Source organism: Cajanus cajan, chromosome 2 (assembly GCF_000230855.2).
Source record: "Cajanus cajan strain Asha chromosome 2, NIPB_CcT2T_4, whole genome shotgun sequence".
In the NCBI taxonomy this organism is placed as follows: Eukaryota; Viridiplantae; Streptophyta; class Magnoliopsida; order Fabales; family Fabaceae; genus Cajanus; species Cajanus cajan.
Genome location: NC_138518.1, coordinates 60538010 through 60551216, shown reverse-complemented (window position 1 = coordinate 60551216; position 13207 = coordinate 60538010). Strand labels below are relative to the sequence as shown.

Here is a 13207-nt window from a genome sequence, read left to right as displayed (position 1 = left end):
AAATGACCATAGATTTAAATGCTGTAATCCAATTAAGGAATACAAAGCTTGCATTGACAAATCCTGAAAATGTCTATTTTTTTTTCTCATTTCTTGACAATGCAAGAGAAGATTATGTTCTACGTTTCTTGGTTGGCTTCTTAAGGTGGTTATTACTTCAACATTTGCTGCAACCTAAAATCTTATTCTAATCTATGATAATGGAATCATGTGATGAGATGCTTTAAAGGTTCTGTTGAGTTTTAGAATGAAATGAAGCTTTTCAATTTTGTGTATTGAGCTGTTATGCGTTGCCATATTTTTGTCATTATGGGCTAAATGGAAAGAATTATAGCACCAAAAATCATAGTTAAATAGCACTTATAAATTATAATTATTTTCAACACCCAAGTAGGATAGCCAAAATATCACCAATCATAAATCTATCGCATCGATTTTGAACCAAAACTATATAACAATCACTACCGCAAAATGAGTTTTTTTTTTAAATATATTTGAAAAATATTACTTAATTAATAATTATGTATCAATGTTTTTATTTTTTTTATAATTTATTATCAAGTATTACATATAATCTATGTTACTAAAAAGTTTTAATAATATTTTTATATATTAATGACAACATTTTAAAAATATTATTAAAATTGTTTTTCCTAACATCTATATTATTAATCTATAATATTCATAAAAAAAATTATTTTATTTAGTGTATAGTTGTCTACATTTATTTGCACAATTTTACTCTTAAGATTAGCTTTCAAATTACTCTTTCTTTTTTTATCATATTTTTTAAAAACTACTTTTATAACTACAAAACCTTTAAAGATAGGAACATTTTAAGTTAGTCATCATTAAATCTAAGTTAAATATTTAAGTTCATTTATCTTAAATTACATCCTATAATTACATATACTCTTTATTCATCATTTTTTTATTTGATGTTAGACTTTAATAATAAAAAATAATTACGAATTAAAAAAGTATACACTTTATATATCACTAATAAAAATAAAAAAAGCACTACGTGAAAAGAAAATAACAAGTTTATCTTATAATTTGTACTATTATTAAAAGTTATATATAATTATTAAGGATAAAATGAGGAATATAAAAATAGACACTAAATAAGATAATTTCTTTTATTAGTAGTATATATTTATTTATGTAATTTAGGACTTTAATTTTAGAAAATATTTAAAAATAAAAATTGACATGTTGATCTTTTTAAAACACAATTATAGAATTTCATTAAACATCCAAAGTGCATTCTTCAATGTTGTCTTCTGCCCTCACCAAGTCTCTTCTTATATTTCAAAATGTAACTTCAACAATAATTGGTAATATAGGTGTTTGACCCATCAAACAAGAAGAAGAATCACAGATCAAAACATAACAATGGGGACAAAAGTGAAATTATACTAAAGTGTCAAATTTTATTTTTTAAGTATTTCTTTCAACAAGTAGTAAATAATAGATCCCATAAAATGCAACCTTGAAAACTAGATGGAGACATGAATGATCAAAAGCAAATTACATAATTTGCTAATGTTTTAGATAGTGTTGGTTTTAAATTTTGTTAAGGAGTTTGTTTTCATCTTTTCCACCATCTTCTCTTTGATAAGTCTCCTCATTATTTTTCCAGATGGTGACTTTGGTATGGCTTCCACAAAGTGCACCACCCTCACTTTCTTGTAATGTGCAGCATTGGAAGCAACATAGTTCATGATGTCCTCCTCACTTTCTTTTGCACCTGGACTCAAAACAACACTTGCAGCTGGGATTTCCCCTGCCTCTTCATCTGGTAATCTGAACAAACATTATAAGAAATAACATAAGTTTGTGGTCTCTTGAAATTTGAAATCCCATTAGAAGTGTGATATTTGGCCAATTTGTTTAAAATTTTAAAAAAATAAAAATAATTCTTTAAGAAAAGAAGTAGAGAGGAGTTACTTCTTTAAAAAAATAGAAATTTGTTTTTCTTTTAAAAAGGATTTAGACAAATATACACAAAAATTGAAAATTACTTATTTTATTATAAATAAAAAAACATTTTAAAAAAATAAATAAATAAACAAACCGAGCCATTAACAATATTGACAAAAACTATACTTACGGCACTACAGCTGCATCTTCAACCGATGAATGAGACAACAAAATAGCCTCTAACTCTGCAGGAGCAACCTGCATGTGTCCAAAAAGATAACTAGTTTTGACTTCTACATGGGTATATCATACCTTATGCTCCATTAATTTGTGCTCACTAACATCCATTCTTTCATAACAAAATAATTGTAATATACATTTTGACCAAGTCCTTAACCTTTATATGGGAAATTAGTAATGCATGAGTGTGTATACAATGTCCAAATTTATTTTCTAAATGAATGTGTATATGTATGCCTACATTTACAAAGCCCTTCAAGTTTCTAGCAAGTTATTTATTTTGAATTTAATTTAAATACACCAACCATATAAAGAGTTTTTACTTTATTATCTAATTATTAACTTTTACAATAACTAACTTAAAAAGTCATATTTAATATAACTTTTGATTTTTACTTTAACAGTGCCTAGAATATAAACTTTTTTTTTTTCTTCTAAACATGTGAAACATCAATAACTTACTTGGAACCCTTTGTATTTAATCAACTCCTTGATACGATCAATGATAAATACATTTTCTTCATCATCTATGAATCCTATGTCACCTGTGTGAAGCCATCCATTTTTGTCAATGGTATGGGAAGTCTCATCCACCTGTTTGTAGTAACCTGAAAAAGAGAAACATAATTTATATTCATTCACAATCTAATCTAATTTATCATAATCTTATAGATGGTTTTGAGGTAGATTTTATTTCCAATATTACCTTGCATTACACATTGGCTTCTTACACAAAGTTCCCCAGGTGTGTTCCTAGGGAGGGATCGACCAGTGTCAGGATCAACAAACTTGACTTCCAAATTTGGGAGGATGAACCCTACTGAATTTTTATGAGGACTTCCCAATCCTTTTTGTGCATGAGTGAGTGTGATGCAACTATGCTCAGTTAGTCCATATGCCTGCCAAAGAAAACTAGCACTTGAGGAAGATACTCTATACCAAATATGCACAACATTATTGGTCACACAAAATTACACTATTAAGAAAATTTGAGTTCTTTGGCCTTAAAAAAATCATGTTTTTTACATTTATTCTTCTTTTAGTTTCTTTCTAGTAAGTCATCCATAAAACTTTTGTTATTACCAAACAATTCATGAAGTTTTCTATTTGGTTTACATTTTCCTTTCATCTATTCATATAAACATCACAAGCTTTTTATTTAGTATTTCCTTTTATAGAAACTGAATGAAAATCTCACGATAGAAGGACTAAATAAGAAGGTCATAATATTTAGAATTGGGAAATGATAACCACAACTAGTTACAAAAGAGTAACATGGGAGAAATTATTGTAAAGTATCACATGTTGATGTTCTTGGTCAATTTTTAAGTGACACATAGTCAAAAATTTTAATGTTAAAAAAATGATTAATAAAGATCGATCATGTATAATGTAGAAATTGATCAGATCAGTCTAAAACTATAAATAAGCTATAAATAAGCAATAGTCTCGAATCATATAATAATTTCTCATACCATATAATCATAAACTATTTTGAGAAACTAGTAAGAGCCAGAGATAAGAATCAAAAATTATGAGAAGGGGGGTCTTAGTGAATTATCAACACTATAGATGAGTTATGTACCAACCTCTTGGACAGAAACACCAGGAAACTTGTGTTCAAAAGCATTAAGTAGTTCTGGTGCAAGTGGTGCTGCTGCAGTCATGATGGCCTGTAGTTTTAGCTTGCTGAGATCAAATTCATCCACTATGGGGTTTTTCACCAAGCTGAGAATGATAGGGGGCACAATGGGTGCAAATATAACCTCATGTGCAATCAAGGCATTGAGAAATGTTTTCAACTCAAACCTATTCATCACCACAACTTTCCCTTTGCTCCTAAGAGTGGCACAACAAATTCCAGTGATGCCATAGATGTGAAAGAAGGGAATCAAGCCTAGTGTGGTGACCAACCCCACCATTTCCGGGGTCACACCAAAGAGTGTAGAGCAAAGATTAGCCACTAGATTTCTATGAGTCAGCATCACACCCTTTGACATTCCTGTGGTGCCTGATGAGAATGGCATGGCACAAAGATCATTCTGCTGAATAGGCTCTTTGTTCAAATCATCACCAGCACGATCTGCTGCTTCAAGCAACTTGTTCCAATTCATGGCACCTTCAATAATCTCATCTCCTAGCACAATAACAGGTAGCTCTAGACTCTTCACCTGAGTTTATATTAACTTAAGAAACATCAAAATCTACAATTTAAGAATTTAATTTCCTTACATTATCAGCGTAATTTTACATTGTCAATCAAACAAAAATCAAGATAAATATAAGTATATAACTTTTAAAGTAATTATTGTAAAATCCAATAAACTTACTGAACATGACAGTTTATAATTGGATTAATTAAAAAAAAATGTTGGCAACATTCTGTTACTAATACCTTTATTATTGATTAAAAATTACAATTTTTTTTAAGTCTTATTACTAAATAAAAAACAGGCACATTAAATAAGATACAAAGTGACAAATTTTAACCTATAATAATCAGTGTTAAAGAAATTAAGTATCAACATTACTCTTAATTAAAATACCCAAGAAGCTAATTAAAAAAGAGACTACGTGGTGTATTTGAAGCAATTACCTTCATAGTTTGTGCCATTTGTGACAATTAATTTGGCATCAGCAGACTCTGCCTGTTTCTTAATTTCTGATACATGAGATGCTGGATTTGCACCTGAGAACACCCCACCAGCAGCCATAATCCCCAGAGCAACAATGGCATACTCTACTACATTTGGAAGCACTACAATCACAACATGCCCTTTCCTCAAACCAAGTGATCTCAAGGCCTTTGAAAACCTGTGTACACCCCTTACCACCTCACTATAAGTGACCCCTTTTCCAGTCACAGCATCCACAAATGCAACCTTGTCAGCATACAATTCAGCATTTTGGAGCACAAATTCCGGCAATGTCACATTGTCAGGAATATGGACAGGTGGGTATTGGCTACGAAAAACATGTTCCTCCACACGTGTGGTTTTTTCAACGTAGGTACCCATGTTTGAGAGTGTGTGGAAATGCAATTGGCAATGGTGAATTCTACTCAATGGGGTTGAAAAAGTGAGGTTATATGGAAATTTCTTGTCATACTCTTTGCATGGTGTGAGGTTAGATAAGTTGCAAGTGAAGTGACATTGTCAATTTGTCATGCGTGGGGCTTTTTGTTGGTGGTGATTTGTTGAATCATGTCACTCACAAAGGCCAACTACAACATTTCTATAATCAGTTATGCTATTCTTATCTAATAATTCTGTATGTAATATGGTTTCTCTATATTGGTGAATGAGTGCATCTTTTACCTCATCAACAAATAATTTAGGTCGTGTCCATTACCTAGCAAAGTTTCTAGTTTCAATATTAAAACCAGAATATAGGTGATACTCTAAAACTTAATAGGTATTCTTTATCCTGATTTAGGAGTTCAATTAGTATACATATAATGCCAATTTAGGACATTGCAAATTATGCTAATTTAGGAGTTCAATTTTAATGCTTTCACTGTTTCACATTCACTCAATATAACTTTCTAAAGTATTTGGTTAAAACTCTATTTTGGTCCCTTATAATCTTTTTTTGTTTCAATTTAGTCTCTCATTAATTTTTTGTCTCAATTTGGTCCCAAATTAATTAATTGGTTTCAATTTAGTCCTAAATTAATTAATTAGTTTCAATGTGGGACTTCCGTCCAAATTATTTAAACGGAGTTAACTTTTGGCCACGTGGATGCCACGTAGATGCATACGTGGCATCCAAGTGGATGAGAAAATTCTTTTTAATACACCTGGACCCGGAACGGCCCGTTCTGAAACCGGAACGGACCGTTCTGAAACCGGAACGGACCGTTCTGGTTGCAAAATTAAAACACCACCAGTGAAACAGAACGGGCCGTTCTGAAATTAGAATGGGCCGTTCTGGTTTCAGAACGGGCCGTTCTGGTTTCAGAACGGCCCGTTCCAGAACTGTGAATAAAATATTCTTTACTTAATTGTGTTTTTGATATTATAATTATGCAATTTTGACCTCTAAGGTTTTAATTGAGTAATTTCAGTCCTTAAAAGATTATAATTATGTAATTTTAGTCTCACAATTTTTAATTGAACAATTTTAATCTCTCAAATATCATAATTGTGAAATTTTAGTCTTTCTTATTAAAAATTTAATAATTTTAAAATTTTAATATATATATATATATATATAATGTTTTAAAACTATATAATTGTTTGTTTATTTAAATTAACGTATATTATTTTTTTTTAATGTATCAAATGATATATATTTACTATTACTAAATAAATAAAATTTATATATTATTAGTATTTTAATATTACTGATAAATTAATATCAATAATATTTTTACCTTTTTTATAAATAAACTAATAATTTGATAAATATAACTTAATATATATTAATATACTTTTACAAAAATATAAATATATAAGATCAGATATATATTTCTAATTAATATACTTATATTTTTGTAAAAGTATATTAATATATAACAAGTTATATTTATCAAATTATTAGTTTATCTATAAATATATTAATAATATTATTGATATAATATCGAAAATTATAATATACGTTAATTTGAATAGATAAATAATTATTTAATTTTAAAACATTATATATATATATTAAAATTATTAATTTTTAATGGGAGAAACAAAAATCATACTATTATGATATTTGAGGGACTAAAATTGTTCAATTAAAAATTGAAGGACCAAAATCGCGCAATTGCAATTCTTTAAGGACTAAAATTATGCAATTAAAAATCTTGGAGATCACAAAACTGCACAATTGTAATACTTGAGGGATAAAAAATGTAATTAAACCAATATTCTTAATTAATTTTATTAAAAAATATAATAATTAATAAGATAAAAGGAATATCACTTTATAATTTTTTGCAACTTATTTAAGATTAAAGGAATAAAATGATAAAAATTAATAAGATAAACATAATAAAATAAAATATATAAAAAATATTAATATATTTATTTTATTGGATATAATAACATAATTAAAATATAATTAATAATATATATTTTATAAAATTATTAATATTTTATATATAAAAAAATAAAATAAAACCGGAACGGCCCGTTCTGAAACTGGAACGGGCCGTTCTGGTGCATTTTGGGTGTGTTAATTTTGCACTTGGAACGGGCCGTTCCGGATGCAAAATTAACACACCAAAAGTGCACCCAGAACGGACCGTTCCGGTTTCAGAACTGGCCGTTTTGGGTCCAGATATTTTCAAAAAAATTCTCATCCACGTGGACGTCACGTAGTGGCATCCACGTGGCCAAAAGTTAACACCGTTAAAGTAATTTGGACGGAAAGTCCCACATTGAAACCAATTAATTAATTTAGGACTAAATTGAAACCAATTAATTAATTTGGGACCAAATTGAGACAAAAAATTAATGAAAGACTAAATTGAAACAAAAAAAGATTATAAGGGACCAAAATAAGGTTTTAACCAAAGTATTTAGTACGAGGGACAATTTTTTTAACAAGTAGCGTTGACTAACAGTGTGAAAAAAATTAACAAATAACAATAAACACTATAATATATCACTAAATTAAGATTGAAATTATAGAATATGATTGAATGTGGGTATTTTCTAATACAATTAAATACGAGTTTTAAGCCTTCTTTTTAATAAATGATTTTCCATTTACAAAATCTTGCACGTACTGTTTTCCATTATGAAAAGAAAAGAAAGAAAAAAAAGCCTTTTATATCATTTTTTTCAAATCTTAAATTTTCATGAAAACATTAATAAAAAATTTAAATGATTAAAATTAATAATTTATCTCCAACTATTATCAGTTCAAAAAATATTCATAATATTTTAAAATTTTAAATATTTTTAAAAAGTATTTATAATAGCTTACTAATTAAAATTTGTAAATTTAAATTTAATTATTTAACTTTAAATAATCCTAGTTTCAATAAAGCAATTTTAACAATATTGTAATAGCTTAAAATTTTAAGAAATCATTTATAACAACTTTAAAAAGTCAAAATAAATTATCAAAGCTTTCACATATTAAGATTTACATACTTAAACCAAAACATTAAAGTTTTAATGTTTAAGGAGACGGATCTACTATAACAGATAAAATGGTTAGCCCATATAGTGTATACCCCCTTAGTTCAATGACTTCAAATAAACTTTTTTTCCAATTCTCTTTTTTCTGTAAGAGATCTCTTTTTCCAATCCTCAAAAACAACTAGAATGATCATTAGAGTTGGTTTAGTGGTAAGAAATTTAGGGCAGTATGTATAAATCTTATGTTTAAATCTTTATATCATTATTATAATTTTGATAAATAAAAAAAATAATTAAAATACGTATCTCTTGAGATTTTAGTGAATACTGACTTGAACTTGACAATGTGATTTTCCTCGATTTCACTTGAAATTTCTCAACTCTTAGCCAATTGCAATTTTCAAGTAATTCATTATTGTAATATTCTCTTTAATAAACCTTCATTCCATTTCTTTAAGTACTTTGAAATCTATATAGTTCAAATTGTTGTTATATTTTTCTTTTATATGCCAAGAAAAAAATATAAAAATATGTTACAAATAAATCTTTTAATTAGGATGTTCTTTTATTAAAGGTTAAAATATTTTCTTTAGTTCATATAGTTCCACTTACTTTATCTTTTAGTCTCTTAGTTTTTGTATATAATTTTTTTCAATCATTCTTATTTCTTATAATTTAATATATATCTTTTTAATCTCTACACTTGCATAATGTTAGTTCTTTTAGTATTTATCATTAATTTTCTTTTGTAATGTCGTTTGTTTTGTATTTGTTGGCGTGATTAGTTAATCAACTAATCAAATCTTATTGATTAGTTAATCAGTTAACCAAATCTTATCTTTTATTGTAACATCAATTTATATTCTGGTATTTTTTGATATGGTTGTTAAAAATAACCTTTCTCACTATTATATAACATATGTATACAACTGTTGATAATCAATTCATAAAACTATTGTTGTGCATATTTGTACATGGTATCAGATTTGTCAATAGCTTAACACCTTGTTTTAATCCCAAATTTCTTTTGATGGCTTCCGCAAATGCCACCCTCCTTGTGAAAATTTCTACTGCAACCACCCATATAGATTTGTCAATAGCTTGTTCTGCATATTTATACAGTATTGTCATAATAGATGTCTTCAATTTTATAAATGTAAAAAAAAAAAAAAACTATCTCAACAATGAACGTTATATATAAGATTACAAAAGAGACACAAAATATTAAAAAACTAATTTAGAAAATTATAATAAAATAAATTTAACATCAGATATACAAAATTGAGTTAATACATCTATCACGTAAATACAAAAAAGATAACATTACCAAAAAAAATTATGAAAGGAACTAAAAGGATTAAAAATTGAAAATATAAGAATTAAAAAAATCTATCTTAAACTATAAAAACTAAAAAAGAGTGAAAAATATAAATGTAATACTAAAAATATCTATTTTAAGTATAGTTTAAAAATAAAGTAAATAAAATTATAAAAAAAATTATATTTTTTAACCTTTATCAAAATATTAATTATCACAATTCATTTCATACTTAAAAAGCATTTATATCATTTCATATCATATATTATACATATTTATGACATCTCATTTGTTTTATGTTTTTCCCATTTCACACATCATCAAAGAAAAGAAATTTGAGTGAACACTTACTTTGATATGTGAATTTGAAAGTATTATTATATTAATTATAAAAATTAATAAGTTATTAAATAAGTTTTTAAAATATTAAATAAATCTTTAAATATAACTATTTAAAATAATTCTTAAATAATGTACTTTTAAAAGAGTTTATAATTTCTTAGTTTACCAACAAATATGATAGAACCCTTCTAGATTAGTACCAACTTGGGTGTTGATCTTAAAGAAATTGTGAGATGGACACATCCAATGAGCTACTGCCAGCTCATTAAAAATATAATGAAATGCCTCCTCCCACTAACTGGGAGGCATATTCCAAATGATAGAAATTAAATGAATGGCCAGTGGAGATCTAGATAAAGCAGAGTATAGACCTGATTGGATGGAAGAACATCTTAAGGACATAGGTGGTGCAATTGGAAGCACCCAAAATTTGATAAAAAGGAATAGCATCATTGCCATAATTTGATAAAATTTGATATTCCGTGTTGGAAGTTTAAAGCTCTGAGACAGATAGAAATCTCAGCATGTGAGTTCAAAAGTTGATGAGGAATAGAATCAAAAGACTTGATGAAACTAAACTAACCTCTAATACTAATATCCAGTACTTTATTAACATAACAACTAACGTGAGTTTAATTTGTTAAATCTAATAAGTTGCGAGAAACTTAACAAATTTATTAATTTCAGTTCAATAGGAAGATGCATATCCATTGATGAGAATAAATTTGTTTTGCAAGAACAATCCATAGTTCATATGTACACGCCCTAGTCAGAGCACGATGGAAAATTCAACTAGAAAAATTCTGCAATGTAGAATTTGTAAAAACTAAAATTATGATTTAACTTTTTCTTATATTTTGATGCATTAAGTTGCCCAAATTATAATTTACACAGTTTCCAGTGAAAAGTTATATAGTAAAACTCTTTTAGAATGGTAATAAACAGTAAAAAGATGTCTTTAGCATAAATTCAGCCCTAAAAATAACAAAAGAATGAATAGATTTCAATTAAAATCCAACTAACAAAATTGATCTATTACAACAAATCATTCACCCGTCTATGTGCTAACAAAATAAATAGTTATAGTAACACAAAAATTAATCATAAGATGCTTTTCCCCTCAGATCATAGCCAAAGCGATCCACAGTGCCACGCCACCCAAAACAGTCGGAGCCCCGAAATTGGAACTTGAACCCGATTTATCACCAACCGAAGCCTCCGAATTCTCCGGTGAAGAACTTGCCGGTGCAGTTCCCGGCGAGGCACCGCTGGACGGCAGCGACACAGGAGAGGCCGAACTCGAAGGAATGCCACTCGACGGCGCCTCCGCCACCGGCGGAACCCCGACCGGACTGCTCACCGGAGCCACCGTCGGCGGAGGAGTCACGGGGGATGGAGACGGCGGCGAAGACACATTGTGGGATTGGCTTGAAGCCGGAGACGGCGGCTGAACAGCCGGAGAATTCGCCGGAGGGGCTGTCGCCGGCGGCGGGGAAGACCCAGATGGAGAAACCGCCGGAGAATGAGAAGGCGGTGATAAAGTCGGAGACTTTGGGGGAGGCGCCGGATGGGTCGCCGGAGAATGCGCTGGAGACGGTGGGTTGGTGACCGGTGGCGAGGGATTTGACTTGGGTGAAGGGGCAGGAGCGTTGTCGGCGTGAACCGAAACCGAAGATGTTACTAACAAAGCGAACACAAAAAGTGGAACGAACCTCTTCATTGTCATGTGTTGGGGTTTCTGATGATGATGATTCGGAGAAGTACGAGGAAGATAAGAAGAATGCACCAATAATAGCAACAACGTTGAATCGTGTTTGCGAAAGTGCAAGTGTGATTGAAGGTTGGTTGCTTTGGAAATTTATAGGGTTGGATCGGTGTTTGGGAGCGTCGGAAAACTAAAATGTGACCGTTGCGCTGATTGACCGGTTATAGCCAGTAAAATAGCCGTTGATGGGATTGTGTAACAGTGGTTCGTTTAGATTTCCCGGTTAAAATAAAACAAAACTCCAAAGTTTGGATAAGATCCTACATTGGTATCATTGAACTTTGTTGTACTGTTTACTAGTTTTTATTGATAAATAAAACTTATTAGTAGTATTATTAACTGGTTTTATTAGTAGTATTTCACTGAATATTAGTATTAAAAGTAAGAGTACTTATTTTTTTCTTTAAATAAATACAACACTTATTGAAAGATAGTGAGGTATGTCACATTTTATTATTCCACCCTCCATATATCATTGTATTATTGACTCCATTACCCTGCATATAAATTGCTTGCAAGTGAGAGTATCCTGCATCAACATTACATTACACATTAAGTCATAATGTTTATATTATAAATGATGTTTAATTTTAATGTATGGTTTTTATGATATCATTGACAATCATAAAAATACAATTCTTTTTTAATATAGTTATTTGTGCAACTATTTTACGATTAAGAAGCAATTGTTTAGTGTATATATTACATATAACATTACTATAAATATAATATATTTTTGGATTCTCTCCAATTATTGCATTTATTTGACTAATTCATAAATCATAAAAATCTCTTTTTTTCCTATCTCCGATCAGCTGAAATCAAAGCTTTAATTTTTTATTGAGTAATAGTTTGAGTAAGTATTGAAAAAAGTAAATAAATTATAATAAAATATAATTTTATAATAATTCATATATTAATTTATTTTTATTTACTAGTATCTTCTTATGTTATGTTTTATGTGTATGTATTTATATTAATCAATTTACACGTAAATTTTAACATGAAAAAAAAATTGATTTATCTATAAATTTTCTAAGACTTTCAATTTCAAATATCAATGCAAAAATTGAAACAATTTTTTAGATTGAGTTTTAGTTTTTCCATTTAATTAAATATAAATTAATTACTTAAAAGAAAATCAAGTTTTGTTTGATAAAAAAAATTCGTTAAATTAGTTAAGTCGAAAGATAGTATGAAAATAATTTCTTCCAAGTAATTCGAATTTTAAGGTGATTTAAGAAAAAAATTATTTTGTCTATAAATTAAGTTTAAATTTCTCTTCATGTTCGTCCTTTTTTTTTAATATTTATTCAGACTTTCTATGATAAATAAAATAAAAAAATTTAATAAGTTAGTTAAGTTAAAAAGAAGAAAGAAAGAAAATATATTTATATTAAAATTATTAAAGTGATTAATTAAAAAAATAATTTCAACCAAATAATTTAGATTTAATATAATTTTGTAAAAATTGTTTATCCCCATAAATTAAGAGAGTGTCTTATATACAAAAAAAAAATTACTTTCTCAAAAATATGA

At 28.3% G+C, this 13207-nt stretch overlaps 1 protein-coding gene across 1 annotated transcript; it reads right to left on the bottom strand.

Annotated features, from left to right (window-relative positions):
* Nucleotides 1-1413: 1413 nt before the first annotated feature.
* LOC109813137 (4-coumarate--CoA ligase-like 1) lies at nt 1414-9374 on the bottom strand. The gene is given in 8 exon segments (XM_083069805.1): nt 1414-1806; nt 2114-2181; nt 2626-2771; nt 2870-3062; nt 3753-4337; nt 4761-5188; nt 5191-5220; nt 9197-9374. Coding segments are annotated over 8 exon segments (1884 nt in total). The 3' UTR covers nt 1414-1550.
* Nucleotides 9375-13207: the final 3833 nt, after the last annotated feature.